General features: G+C 39.1%; 2 protein-coding genes across 2 annotated transcripts in view; one reads left to right on the top strand and one right to left on the bottom strand.

The window, feature by feature from the left end:
- Positions 1-2,613, top strand: part of UNC50 (unc-50 homolog (C. elegans)) — a 4,499-nt gene extending 1,886 nt beyond the window's left edge. The window contains exons 3-5 of the mRNA XM_010137572.1: positions 1,428-1,567; positions 1,644-1,745; positions 2,304-2,613. Of these exons, the coding sequence (XP_010135874.1) occupies positions 1,428-1,567; positions 1,644-1,745; positions 2,304-2,440 (379 nt within the window). The 3' untranslated portion in view covers positions 2,441-2,613. The remainder of the gene's footprint in view (positions 1-1,427; positions 1,568-1,643; positions 1,746-2,303) is intronic.
- A 4,685-nt stretch (positions 2,614-7,298) lies between these two features.
- Positions 7,299-11,827, bottom strand: LOC104494707 (alpha-1,3-mannosyl-glycoprotein 4-beta-N-acetylglucosaminyltransferase A-like; the record flags this gene model as incomplete). The annotated part of the gene is made up of 4 exons (XM_010137573.1): positions 7,299-8,240; positions 8,407-8,519; positions 9,496-9,562; positions 11,749-11,827. Coding segments are annotated over 4 exons (286 nt in total), but the record flags the coding sequence as incomplete, so codon positions are not given.
- Between the last annotated feature and the right edge of the window lie 649 nt (positions 11,828-12,476).

Below are 12,476 nucleotides of genomic sequence, written 5' to 3'. Positions count from 1 at the left end.
AGTAAAAGCCATGTCTGTTCTATTTTGTGTATTTTGGCTTTATTGCTTTGGTGGTAGTTCCTGCCAGTCTTACCCTGTAAGGTCCAGAGACTTAGGAAGGGGAGGGGCAGTAGCAAGTCACATTATAACCTGGGCCTCAGCACGTTATAGATGTGTTCTCCACCAGCAAAGGAATTGTGAAACGACAGGAAGTTGCAGTTTCTGTGCTGTGGCAAGGTGAGGACACCAAAGGAAGAATTTTTATTTTACCAAGAACTTAAGAAAGCACAGACACTTAAAGAGTTCTCAGTAGTGGAGCTGGCATCTTAAACTGATGCTAACTGCAAGAGTGATAGATGCCTTTCAAACAGCGACCTTGGGAACTCCTGCTTGTGACTGCAAAATTCAGGATGAAGCATGTACAAGAAGCTCATAGAAGAAAAGTCCATCTGACCTACTCTCCTGTCTGGAATAGCAACCCAAAAATTGCCTGGGGAAGAGTGTATAGTAATGCTTTCCCCCATCCTCCAGCACTGTGACTCAGGATGGAGTCTCCTGAAACAGAAAGACTTCAGCATCTGCTGCTTTTCCTCTGTCAGCTTCCTGCAGGCCTTGAACCAAACTGCAGCTGTGTGACTAGTATGAAGATCCTCTTTCAGTACAGGCTCATCTTTTTTGGAAAGCTCCCTCCTGCTATCATTCCTAATGAGTCTAACGCCCTCTTGCTTTGCTTTGCCTTGCACCAGGCTCTGCCTCTTTCTGACCCTGCCCTTGGCACAAAGAGTAAATCAGAGGAAGCTAACCATGAAAGCTCTGGTCCCTTAACTTCTTGTTTCTGACATGGACTTCTTGTTCCTCTTCAAAATGGGATACGTTCCCTGATGTCAGCAGAACTTCAGCTGAAGAAAACAAAGTCTCAAGGCTTGTTCCATAGTCTGTAACACCAGGCAGCATATGGTCAGTCAGTACCTTCTTTTCAGTAAGAAAGGGTTTGTCTTACGAGTTCTACCCTGCCCTCTTCCTGTCCTCACGGTGTGCCATTTCCTTAGAGGTGACAAACCCTCTGTGCGAAGTGTACCGATTGTGTACAAGCACTTTTCTGAAGTCATGTCTGTGTGCGTGCAAACAAAAGTGGCACACTGCCTGAGAACTCCTAACTGCACTGATAATTTGTTGCACTGATCTGTTTTCTATGAAGTTCCATTTCTGTATTACCAGCAGTGTATTTCAGCTGCCTGTAGAATGCAAGGGATGAATGACAGTTTTAACAATAACACTTCAGCAGTGGTCTGGTCTGGTCTGCGTAATTCTTACCTGTTTTCTCCCAGGTAACAGCATCTGTCAGGGCAGCGTTAGGATCACATATGGCTTACTGTCTCAAACCAGTGTTTTGTCAGTCAGCTTTACAGGATCACGTTAACAATGTTCTCAAATATCTTTTCCTGTAGGTTCATTTCTAACAAGTACTTGGTGAAGCAGCAGAACAGAGACTATGATGTGGAGTGGGGCTATGCCTTTGATGTTCATCTGAATGCCTTCTATCCGCTTCTAGTCATTTTGCATTTTATCCAGCTGTTTTTCATCAACTGTAAGTAGAATATTTTGTGCTCTCTGCTTCCAAAGCATGCTCTGTTAAAACGGCTGAAAGCAGTTGTCTCTTTCAGATGTCATCATATCTGATTCTGTCGTTGGGTATTTTGTCGGGAATACATTATGGCTGATTGCAATTGGCTATTACATCTATGTGACATTCCTAGGATACAGTGGTGAGTAACAGCAACTTCTTTTCTATTTGTGTGACTGAAAACGAGCATTATTTTAGTCTATTAACGTGATCTTAGTCCGTTAATTTGTAAAGCAGAGGCTCAGCTGGCATTGAGGAAATACTTTGTGGTCAAAAGTTTGATAAAATTTTACCAATCCATGTTTCCAGCTGGGTGGATATCTGAATCAAAGAATTTATATTCTTCATCACACCAACTTCTTGTATCAGACCTGTAGCATCACAACTGACTTGTTCCTCAGTAAATCCACCTCAGGATGTTTGCATTGGATAAAAAAATCTGTGGTGAGTTAAAGACTACAGTTTTAGGGAAAACAGTTTCCCAGGGCTAGGTAGCGACCTATACCAGTTAACTCAAGTACTCTTTAACCTGTAATAGCAGTACGACTAGTAGGGCAGAGATGACAGACCTGCCCTTCGAAGGTGGCTGGCGGAGCAGTACTGTGTTTTCTCGCTGTCTTCCTGCAAGGCAATTCTACATGAAGCACCGTTTTAGAGAGAGCACTACTTTATACTTCCTTCCTTGTTGCTTCTGTTTCAGCATTGCCCTTTTTGAAGAACACAGCTATTCTTTTGTATCCGTTTGCGCTTCTCATCATGCTCTATTTGATCTCATTAGCATGTGGATGGAACTTCACCAAGATGCTTTGTTCCTTTTATAAATACAGAGTGAAATAAAACCAGGACTTCATGTACCTGATATTCTTTTGTTTTTATCTTAGCTGTCTTGACAGTAAAGAAAAAAGTTAAGAACATTTTGTAAATGGTTGTAAATTTCTCTTTATTGTAGATAATTGTGTAAAAAAGTTTGAAGTGTCCTTTTTTTATTAAAATATTTACAACAGTAAACATGTTAGCAATTTTGTTCAAATACTTTTGCAGTACATTCCTAAAAACAAGTTACTTGTACATCTCTGTAGCTTAAATTTAACTGCAACAAGTCTATTTAGCATAACTCTTACTGCAGATATTTTGCACATACTGGCATAAGCTCTACATTATGAAGGTTTTAAGAGACACCAAAAAGCAGTTTTACTTAATAGTGGAACACTTTGCCTTGAGACTGGGGGAAAGTACGGTTCTTAATAGTGTTGCGATGGTAAAGCAACAACTGTCCCTAGATAGTGAACTGTCCCCTCTTATGAGAGAACTTGAGAACAGATTTATTTTAATGATGACTAAAACTCTACGTGGACAACTCTGGCACACTGAAGAAACAGTGATGAAAGGCACAATTAACATGACCCATACCAGGTTTTCAAATATAGCAGCAAGTTTTTAAACCCGATCTCCAGAAGTCCAGTGGGTATTACCACATCCACCATTATGACTGGCAGGTCAGTGAACATGGAAGGAAAGTACAAGTTTAGTTTGGGTACAAGGGTGGGCTTGTGGCAATGCCTGCAGCTGTGAAGTCCACAAGGCAGGAGTACAAACTGACTGTCACAAACAATACTTTCTGGAACATGAAGATGACAACTTTCCAAAGCAGTATTCAGTATGAAACATAAGCACTAGGATTCAGTTTCCAAAACAACACAAGAGTAAACTGGTTACAGTAGGACTTAATATTTCAGAACTAGAATTTATCTCTAAGGAAAAACTATATTTATCTTAAAATACCAAATATGCTGGCAGTGCATCTTACAGTACTGTGTGTTTCAGCCACTGTTAAGGCTCAAAGAGAATCACGTTCCCCTCTCAGCAGATGCTGAGCGACGTTCCCTTTTTAACAAGGAAAGCACTGAACTGCTGACCCACAGAAGGTGAAGGATTCCAGTCCCACCCTGGCTAACGGCACAAGCTCCTGTCCTGCAGGCAGCTGCAGCCTACCTGTACTCCTTTTCCCTCACAGGAACCCTAGCACCAGTGATCACCCACTTCAGTTCAACAGTAAAAATACTTCATATTTAGTGCCCTATGGGGCAATACCATTGAGATCAGTGAAGGACTCCGGGCCTGTGTACCTTCCCTTTAGAGATATCAAAGTTTGTCCCCTTGAAAGAAGGCTTCATCGTTTTCAAAATTAAGCTACTTCAAGTTCTAGCAGCTCACTGTTTACAGCAGAAATCATTAAAACCCTTAAGAGTCCACTAAGGTCAGAAAAGTGACATTCTCAAAGACTAACAAACACACATATCACATCTGTGCAGGGTGTGTTTTTAACTGCTAGCCTGAAAACACCAGTTGTTTAATAGCCTTTCAGCGTTATGCTGGTGATTGTAAAGACTATTTCCACTAGTGTTACTTCCTTCGGCTATTTCAGAATGCATCCTTTGTAGTAAGAACAAATACAGAACCTAGGGTTAATTTATTTCAGGGGAGCAGGTTAAAAGAGATTCTAATTCTTTTTTTCCCCACAAGACTAAGATACTGCTTTCCAAGTTGGAAGCAAATTACAAATTACGACAATACTTAATCTAGGGCAAATACTTCCAACAAGAAACAGAGATTACTGAAATGATAATACACCTTGGAAAGCAAAGGAAAGAAAACTGTCACACAGTTCATTTCATCAAAGACTAACCACACTCCAGCCCCTTCAAGGAGTTGTGTATCACATGGGCAAAGTATAACTCACTTTGCTCTAAGCTGACTGAAGGTATTTAAAAACTGCTTTTGAAACAGCTAGACAAGCAGCGATGCGATGTAAGAGTCCTGTCTTTCATTGGTCCACGAATCATGTTTATCTGAGTGAAGTTGTCCAAGCCATCTTTCAGCTAAGAGAAAACAAACTTACTTATCTATAGGAATATCTTCTATCAATGCAAATAATACATGGTTGAGAAGCCTGCAGAAGCAAAGCCTTATACAGTGCTTTAGAAACAGTTTTTAATTTAAAAAATAAAAAGTGCTAATCTGGGATCACATTCTGTTCACATTATTTACAAAGTCTTCAGTAGGACTGCCCACTGAATGAGCAAAGCGAGGTTATACTGTCAGTCTTGTATTTCCTTGGTCCAGAGCAAACCCAATCAGCTCAGAAAAGCCAATGCTCGCATCAGCTGGTCTGTTTGGCATCCAGTATAAGTAGTTAAGAATAATTTGCCCACGTAATGAAGATTTCTGGTAGTGCTTTTGGTTTTACATAAGTTCTCTTTTCTGAAACTTTAACAGCATCAGAAGGAGCTGACAGGATCGCTGGGCAACGCAGTTTATTTTGAAACACTCTCCGTTATTTGATTACTTTCAGATTTACTGGCCTAGAGGGGATTTTTAAGGCCACAACAAAAGTAACTTGAAATTAAATACATGCAGGAAAAAACTCCCCAAAATCAGGTAATAGGTTTAAGATGCTGAGGAATGCTTACGGTAATAGTCTAACTTAACGACTGAATGCGTAAGAGACACCAGCCCCTCCGGACTGTACCCAGTCATAAACAGTACCCAAGCTAATGACAGTTGAGCCAAACAGCCAAAGCATTCTTATTTCACCCTAATTCGAGGAAGGAGACTTGCACCACTTTAGCCTGACTTGGGGATTGGAATTTGAAAGGTAGAAAGCCCAAAATAGCTGTCTGCAGAATAATTAGATAGAAAATATTTTCCTGGCCTTTTTTATTTCTCAGCAAAATTTCCAAGCAAATTTGTAAAACTGTCTGATTACACCAAGTCTGAGGTTTCCTGAATCTATGGAATGTAATTTGATGTGGCACATTTATTTAGAGAGCATGTAAGCTCAGGAACATTTGAAGTGTAAAAGCAGCCCAGAGATTTTCCAACTCCTGCTACTATAATGTAATAAAAGTGCAACAATCTTTAGGGAAAAAAACCCACAGATTTTACCAAGCAGTAGTTAATTTGTCTTTGATAAACTTCTCAACATTTTTGAAAACTAAATACACTGTTAAGCAGAGTTCTGCAATCAGTGTGGTAAGGGTTCTATATATTTCATCTTTACTGTGAAACATCAGGAAGAGCAATGGGTTGAAAATAAGTACACAGCTTTCTTAAATACGTAGTACCAGTAAACTTTTGAACTCATGGAAAAAGATGGAAGACACTGTCAGCAGAACTGCTTATATTAAGAAACTGCAATATCTAACATATTTCTGCAATCTAAATTGTAATAAATAGCTTTAGTCTACCTTTAGTCTAAATTAGTTGCATCATTCATTCACAGGCACAGCTGAGAAGAAAACCTGAAGACTTTTAGACTTTTGCTAGCCAATGTGTGATAAAAAGCCACTGCATGGCAGCAGTGTGGTGGCATGGCATTATACGTGTAACAAACTGGGCTGTGGCACCACGATACGCTAGATTCACACAGGATGCTGAGCCTATTCACTCACGCTCCTAAACACAAGAACAAACTCCATTTATGAGGCCAGTGCTTTGCTCATCCCCACAGTCCCTGTGGGCAAGACAAGCTTTCCAAGCAACATTTTATTTACAGCATCTAAAGGGATCAGGAAAAAAGTAAACAGGGCCTGCCTGGTAGCTTTCTACTTCTGTTCAACTTAGAGATAAGAGGTACTGTTTAGACTGGTCTGTGTGCACATCTGTTCTTCCCTGTGACCCCAGACAACATAGCTACAACACAATGGCTATAGTGTGTAAAAGTAGTTAAGCTCTTAAAGTTGAATATTGCTGGACTGTCAAAGCTACGACACAATTTCCCAACAAGGCAGGAGAAAAGACAGGTTGACTCTGTCTCCCAGTGATGATGGCTTGCAGTGCTGGAGAGTCAGGTTTAGGCTCCTGCTCCTTATATCATGAAAAAAGAGGCCAAATCTCTTAGCTGAACTTTCATGCTGGAGATGTGAATTCAATGTTGCCACTCTAGATCAAGGACCCTGCAACAGGTTTTGTACCCTGACCACAGAGATGTTGGGGAAAATGGAGGGTTCTTCCTCAGGGAGAACTGGGCCAGGTTAGAGATGACAAGAGTTACAAGAGGCTGGTTCACAGCACAGCTGAGAATCCCCGCTCGGTTAGATGTCTCCCTTCAGTGTCAATCAGGCACTTCACTCCTATTAGAGTGGAATTTCTGCCTCTCTTCTTCCTGAACATTTCTGACTGGGTAACTTAAATCTTCCCACATCTGTGTCCTTACACATAAGCACCTAAATGGAAGGACTCTTCAGAGCAACAACAACATTAGTACTGCCACAATTCTGCTCTGGTTTTAATCCAAACCACTTTCTGTTTATGACCGTGTTCTTGATGTGTTTAAGATCACTGTTGTTTCCCTTGAAACAAAAACGCAGGGTCCTAACTTGAGGCCAAATTCAGTTGCTATTAAAAGTTAGTGTGAGTTACTACACTGATCAGTAAAGGAGTCAAACTGGAACCCTGCTCTTGAACAAAGGAAGAAAATAAAACCAAACCATAACTACTTGCTGTAATGTAGCTAAAATAAGCGCTGCAATGACAGAACTTTTTAAAAGGGGACCTCTGTAGATCAAATGTATCTAATTACTATTAATTCTTTTGACAAAAGGTAACGTCTGTCACTCCAAAGCAAAGCTGGAGAATGCTTTTTTTTCAGTACAGAAAATGAATTTGTCCAGGCTAGGAAATGTCTACAAAGATATTTTTTTTAGTAAGAACTGTTTGGAATTGAAAAAATTCTTCTAAAATGCAATGGATTCAATCTAAAAATCACTGCAGATGTAGTACATAATATGAAACAAGGCATTTCAGCATGCTTTTTATGTGGCTACAAACTGTACATAGTGGAATTTCATAGCTCCAAAGAATAATGCTCTTCAGAACTCTGTTAATGCCTCTGAACATCATTCAGATTCTGTGTACAAAACTACATAATTTAGAAACTCAATCTATTTTTAAACATGGCAGTATATTTGAAATATGGTATTAATTTATGTTTGCATCTCCAAAGAAAAATGTAGAAAGATAACTTAAACTAGAGAATTCATAAAAAAAACTATATCAATTTAAAATTTCACTGCATAAAAATATGTACTTTTCAAATTATTTTAATAAATTAAATATCCCTAACATTTTTAATATATATCCCTGACAGTCTATAAAAGAGGGTTCTTGTTATAGAAAATAAATGGAACTCCGAAAGTACCCCCTTCATAAAACATATTCAACAATAATTATATTTTTCTTTCTTCTTCAAGGAATGTTAACAATATGTACAACTTCTCTATATTATTATACTATCAAAGTAGTACAGGTTAAGCGTAGCAGGGTTCTGTAACCATAAGATGGTGAAGTCACATTGAAGTGGAGGACAGCTTAGGCCTCAGATGACGTTATCAGTGTGGAGCATCAGTTTCTGGATGGATCAGATAAGAAGGGGTACATACAATCTTCTCATCTACAGTAGATTTCACAAGAGGTAGAGTTCAAGTGAAAATGAAAGAAATTTGGAATAAGGTGCATGCTCAGTATTTTCAATTTATGACTCGTTAAGGATGTCAGACTTTTTCGGAAAAGTTTTCAAGGATTCTTTTTCCTCTAAAGCAGATTTCCATGATCAGTTTGTAATCTTTTTGATGTGAATCTGAAATAGAGAATTGGAAAAAAAGAAGTCATGTTTTAGAGTATTACACTTCTCAGTAATAACTGTTTTCAGCATTAGCCAGTTTTGAGCTTCAACACAATGAATGAAGAAACGAAAAACCTCACATTTGCCCATTTTATTTTTCAAAGGTTATACCACCTCTCACCTCATTCAGAATTGCCCAAACTGCTGAATTTTGTATCACTGAAAGCCGGAATGATGAAATAGGGTTTAGGCTGGGGTCAACTGTTCCTTCAGCTACACCGTTTTCAAATTTCCCTGCAAAAGAAGCAAAAACGTATCCTCAATTAACTTTCATTGGACAAACTACAGTAAAAAATGTCCGTCCAGAAAAATGTATCTGTAGTATCACAATTCACTGGTGAAACCTGTTGCTGGTGGCTGTAGGGTTGACTGGTGTCATTCCCAAAACAAAAGAGCTAGTGGTTTTTGATAGCAGATTCAGCTTTGCAGCAGCAAACAAGATGGGGTGTACTGTCAGAGCATGCCACTCTGAACAGGATGACACATAAGAATAAAAGCTTTTTAACTGTCTAAGGGTATCTCAAGCTCTGGGAAGATTTTGGCACAGATTTTCATTTAATGTCATGGAACTAAACACAAAGCCCCTGGTTCGTGTGTTTTCAAGGGGGATTAAGGACAAGTGGTATCATTCACGCTTAATGTATTCCTTTTCAAAGGATCTTCACTTACATTAGGATGACTAAGAATCCAATTTGAAAGCCCAGTTAGGCTTCACACGTAACACAGATACACAACAACTGCAATTCATTACGACAAAAAACCTCTCGCTTTCATCATAACAAGCTAAATACAATCTGTTAGTAAAATTTCTCTTTGCTGACAACAGGTGTCCTGACACCTGCCCCAATAGCCGCTCGGCTATGGAAATGCCAATCTCACACCATGACGAGACAGCTGATTGTCTGTAGGGCGGGTTCAAATCCAGGCCAAGCACACAGCTCACACAGAGGCACTTGTGCAGTCACAGGACAGAACACAGACACCAGTGATCCTACACAAGCTAGAAATGCCTCTACAATCATCTAGTGACCAACCCAGGCAGAGAGGCTGGATGTAGCTGCACTACAACTAAGAGTCACACCATTAAATAAAGCCTAAAAGGTCAAAATAAATTATCAAACCTCAGTTATAAATTTGTTTCAGTTTTAATGAAAATGCGTTAACTGTTGCAATAGTAACAACACACTTTTTTTTTTCCACTATAACATACCTATCCTGAAGTAACCGTCCTCTAAGCGTTTCTCTTTGGTTTCTTTGCTTAATACCAGTTCTTCATTCTAGAACAACAAGGCACAAATGAGATAATTTATTTCAACGTACAACTTTGCCAGGGAAAGACAAATGTCTGTGCACTCTTGTAATATATTCAGCATCCATCTTTTCTCAATGATGATGAACCAGCCAGCCTAGAATAGTTATTTATAGCCTTAGACAAGTCAACACAAAAAAAGCAGCAGTGTTCCAGAACTAAACAGTACTTGGCTTCAAAGTAGAAGCGCTTTAAGTGCCCCACGTAGGCTGCGTGTTAACTGCCATGTGAACAGAATACATAGCAGATACTGGCACAGACAGCAGAAGAAAAACAAAGGCAGGATGTTCCTTTCTCTTCCCATGATTGAACCAGAGATTTCTCTCAGGACAAATAAAACTTACAGGTTACTTTTTGGTGTAAGAATTTGGGCGAGATGAAAAGCCATCAGACCAGCAAGGGAAGCATTGCAATTACCACTGCCTCACTAAAAAGGAATGGGTGTCAGTAAGTTTCTTTAATAAGGACAGAAAAATGAGGCTGCAGACCAGAGCTTCAAAAACAGCTAGATGATTACAACCAGAATTACATGGCCCAATACTAAAAGACCCACTGTAAGAATTTCCTAGGAATCAATTAGAAATGCTTGACAAATCAGGAGATTAAATCCATCAGCTTTATTTTTTTATTTCTTTACTTTCACTTATTTACTTCTAAGGGAGGCCACTGAAAAAATGATGGCGTTTTTTGTTTTATTTTGGGGGGGTTGGTTTGGGGTTTTTTTGATTGGTTGGTTATTTTTTGAGTGTGAGTCCCAGACAAATCCAGTCTGGAGGCACTCTGGTTTCTAAGGGTTGTTTCTTGTTTTTCTGAATTCTGCTTATGGAAGATCACGGCAAAGTACCTGAGTGGGCTCCTAGCGTTACTGAAGTCTGTGGTGGAGATATCACTCCTGCAGGATAGCACCTACCATTCTGCAGCTGCTGTCCTCACATTTGTGACATTTTCTGCTGACACCAATGGCTTACTAACAGTCCAGGTGCAGGATTTCCCATTTACCTTTCCACAAATTGTGTCTATAGCAGGAGAAGCTCAGTAGCTTTACTTTCTTAAGGGAATCCTCTAGTTTTAGGGACATGTCACAGCCAAGTGTAGCCATAAAAAAAAAAAAAAGTGCTTGATGCACATTTTTTTTGCTCATTATCTTGTGCATACTTGTGGTATCTTGGGCCCAGATGAAGTGAAGGCTGCTGCTGTTTTTGTGGTTGAATATATTTTCAAAGGTCTTGAGAAGCAAACCCCATAAATCTCATTATATAATATCTCACAATATGTTATAATATCTCACATATCGTGTTGTATAATTAGAATCAAAGTGACAAACTTCTTTTTAGGGGTGGGATTGGTCAGAATTTCCTATTTTTGCTTGCTCCCAGGAAGGCAGGCTGCAAGAACAGAGAAGTGAACTCCTCTGTGATAATTTACCTTTTTTTTTTTTTCTTTAGAAGATTCAGGGTATGGTAATTTAGGCACAAATTCCAAGATACGTTGACCGGGTATATGGGAGAAGATAGAAATGCAATGCTATTTTTAAAACTAAATAAAATAAACTTATCTGAAATAAGATATTAATCCTCTCAGGGTTTTGTGACATAAATGGTTAGCTTTAATACCCAGCTGAAGAAAAAGAATCCACGCCGTATGACTTCAAGCAGGAATATACTTTAGATAGTGTAGTGCCTTCCTGAGATAAAACTCAGGCAAAACAAAAAAAAAATTGAAAATTAGGAAAAAGGAACACATTCAGTTTAAGAGTCCAGATATTTCAATACCTGGATGGTGTCAATTCCTGTCAACTTGGATGTGTGTCAATTCCTGAACCAAGACTTACCTACTAAGTCAAAAAGCAGTTAACTTAGCTTTCCCATTTTACAAAAATGCACGGGAGAGTGAAGATTTTTAAATTTTTTTTTTAATAGTAGCAATGAATTGGCAGAAAATGAGCTTGTTCACCTCCAAATTACCAAGAGCACTTGTAGCAAACTGCACTCTGAATGAACATCTGAATAGATTCGATTAAAGAGTATGAGAGAATCAGAGATCAAGATCCTACAGATGAAATAAGAAGCATCCAGTCTGTTAAAAAAGTCAATACAATTAGGAGGTTTTGCTTTTGTCTTGTAATGGAGAAGACATAGATCAATAGATTCATACCTGAAAAGGCAAAACTTCCACGGTTGTGTTTAGAAGTATGTCTCCTGGATGCTCTGGATTGCCACTGTGAAACAAGTACCTGTAAATGAAAATGGAACAATAAAACAGTCTACGTACACCAGTCACAATTCACTACATGTTAATAGTCACATTATAGATGTTATACAATTATTAACATAACTTTTATACTGGACCTACATCAGCTGGTGGTAAGAAATGAAAGATGGTCTCACATACTACCACAACTGAAAGGGCTAAAGTTCTGCATTTTTTAAAGAGTAGTTGGAAAACATTTTACTTAGAAAAGGTAGTTTCCATAATCTGATCTTGACAGATCGCATTATTCAGAAAGTGCCAACACTGTAGTCACTATTGCCTGGTATGCACTGATATCACCTGCGTGAGCAGGAGCCCTGCCTTCCCTCAGCCTCTCCCCATCGCTCCCCTCCTTGTGCCCACGGGATGAACTCTGCAGATCCATTCTGAACCAGTTCTGGGAAACTATCCAGGTCAACATTTTGCCCGGCCAGTTTTTCCCAAGACCAGCTCTCTGCTCTGGTCCATTGCAAAGTCTCATTAATGACAGTGCCAGGAATTCCCAACCCGTATCTACACCCTTATTGTTACCTGAATTCAAACTTCTATTCCAAAGAAGCTTGGGTTTGTATTTTTTTTTTTTTAAAAGCCTATCTTTTTGATTCGTGTACACGCACAGAAAAGGACTTGGT

This window comes from Buceros rhinoceros, unplaced genomic scaffold, assembly GCF_000710305.1.
Source record: "Buceros rhinoceros silvestris isolate BGI_N320 unplaced genomic scaffold, ASM71030v1 scaffold13136, whole genome shotgun sequence".
Lineage (NCBI taxonomy): Eukaryota > Metazoa > Chordata > Aves > Bucerotiformes > Bucerotidae > Buceros > Buceros rhinoceros.
Note: the sequence above shows the minus strand (reverse complement) of the source record. Positions and strands in the feature narration are given on the sequence as shown.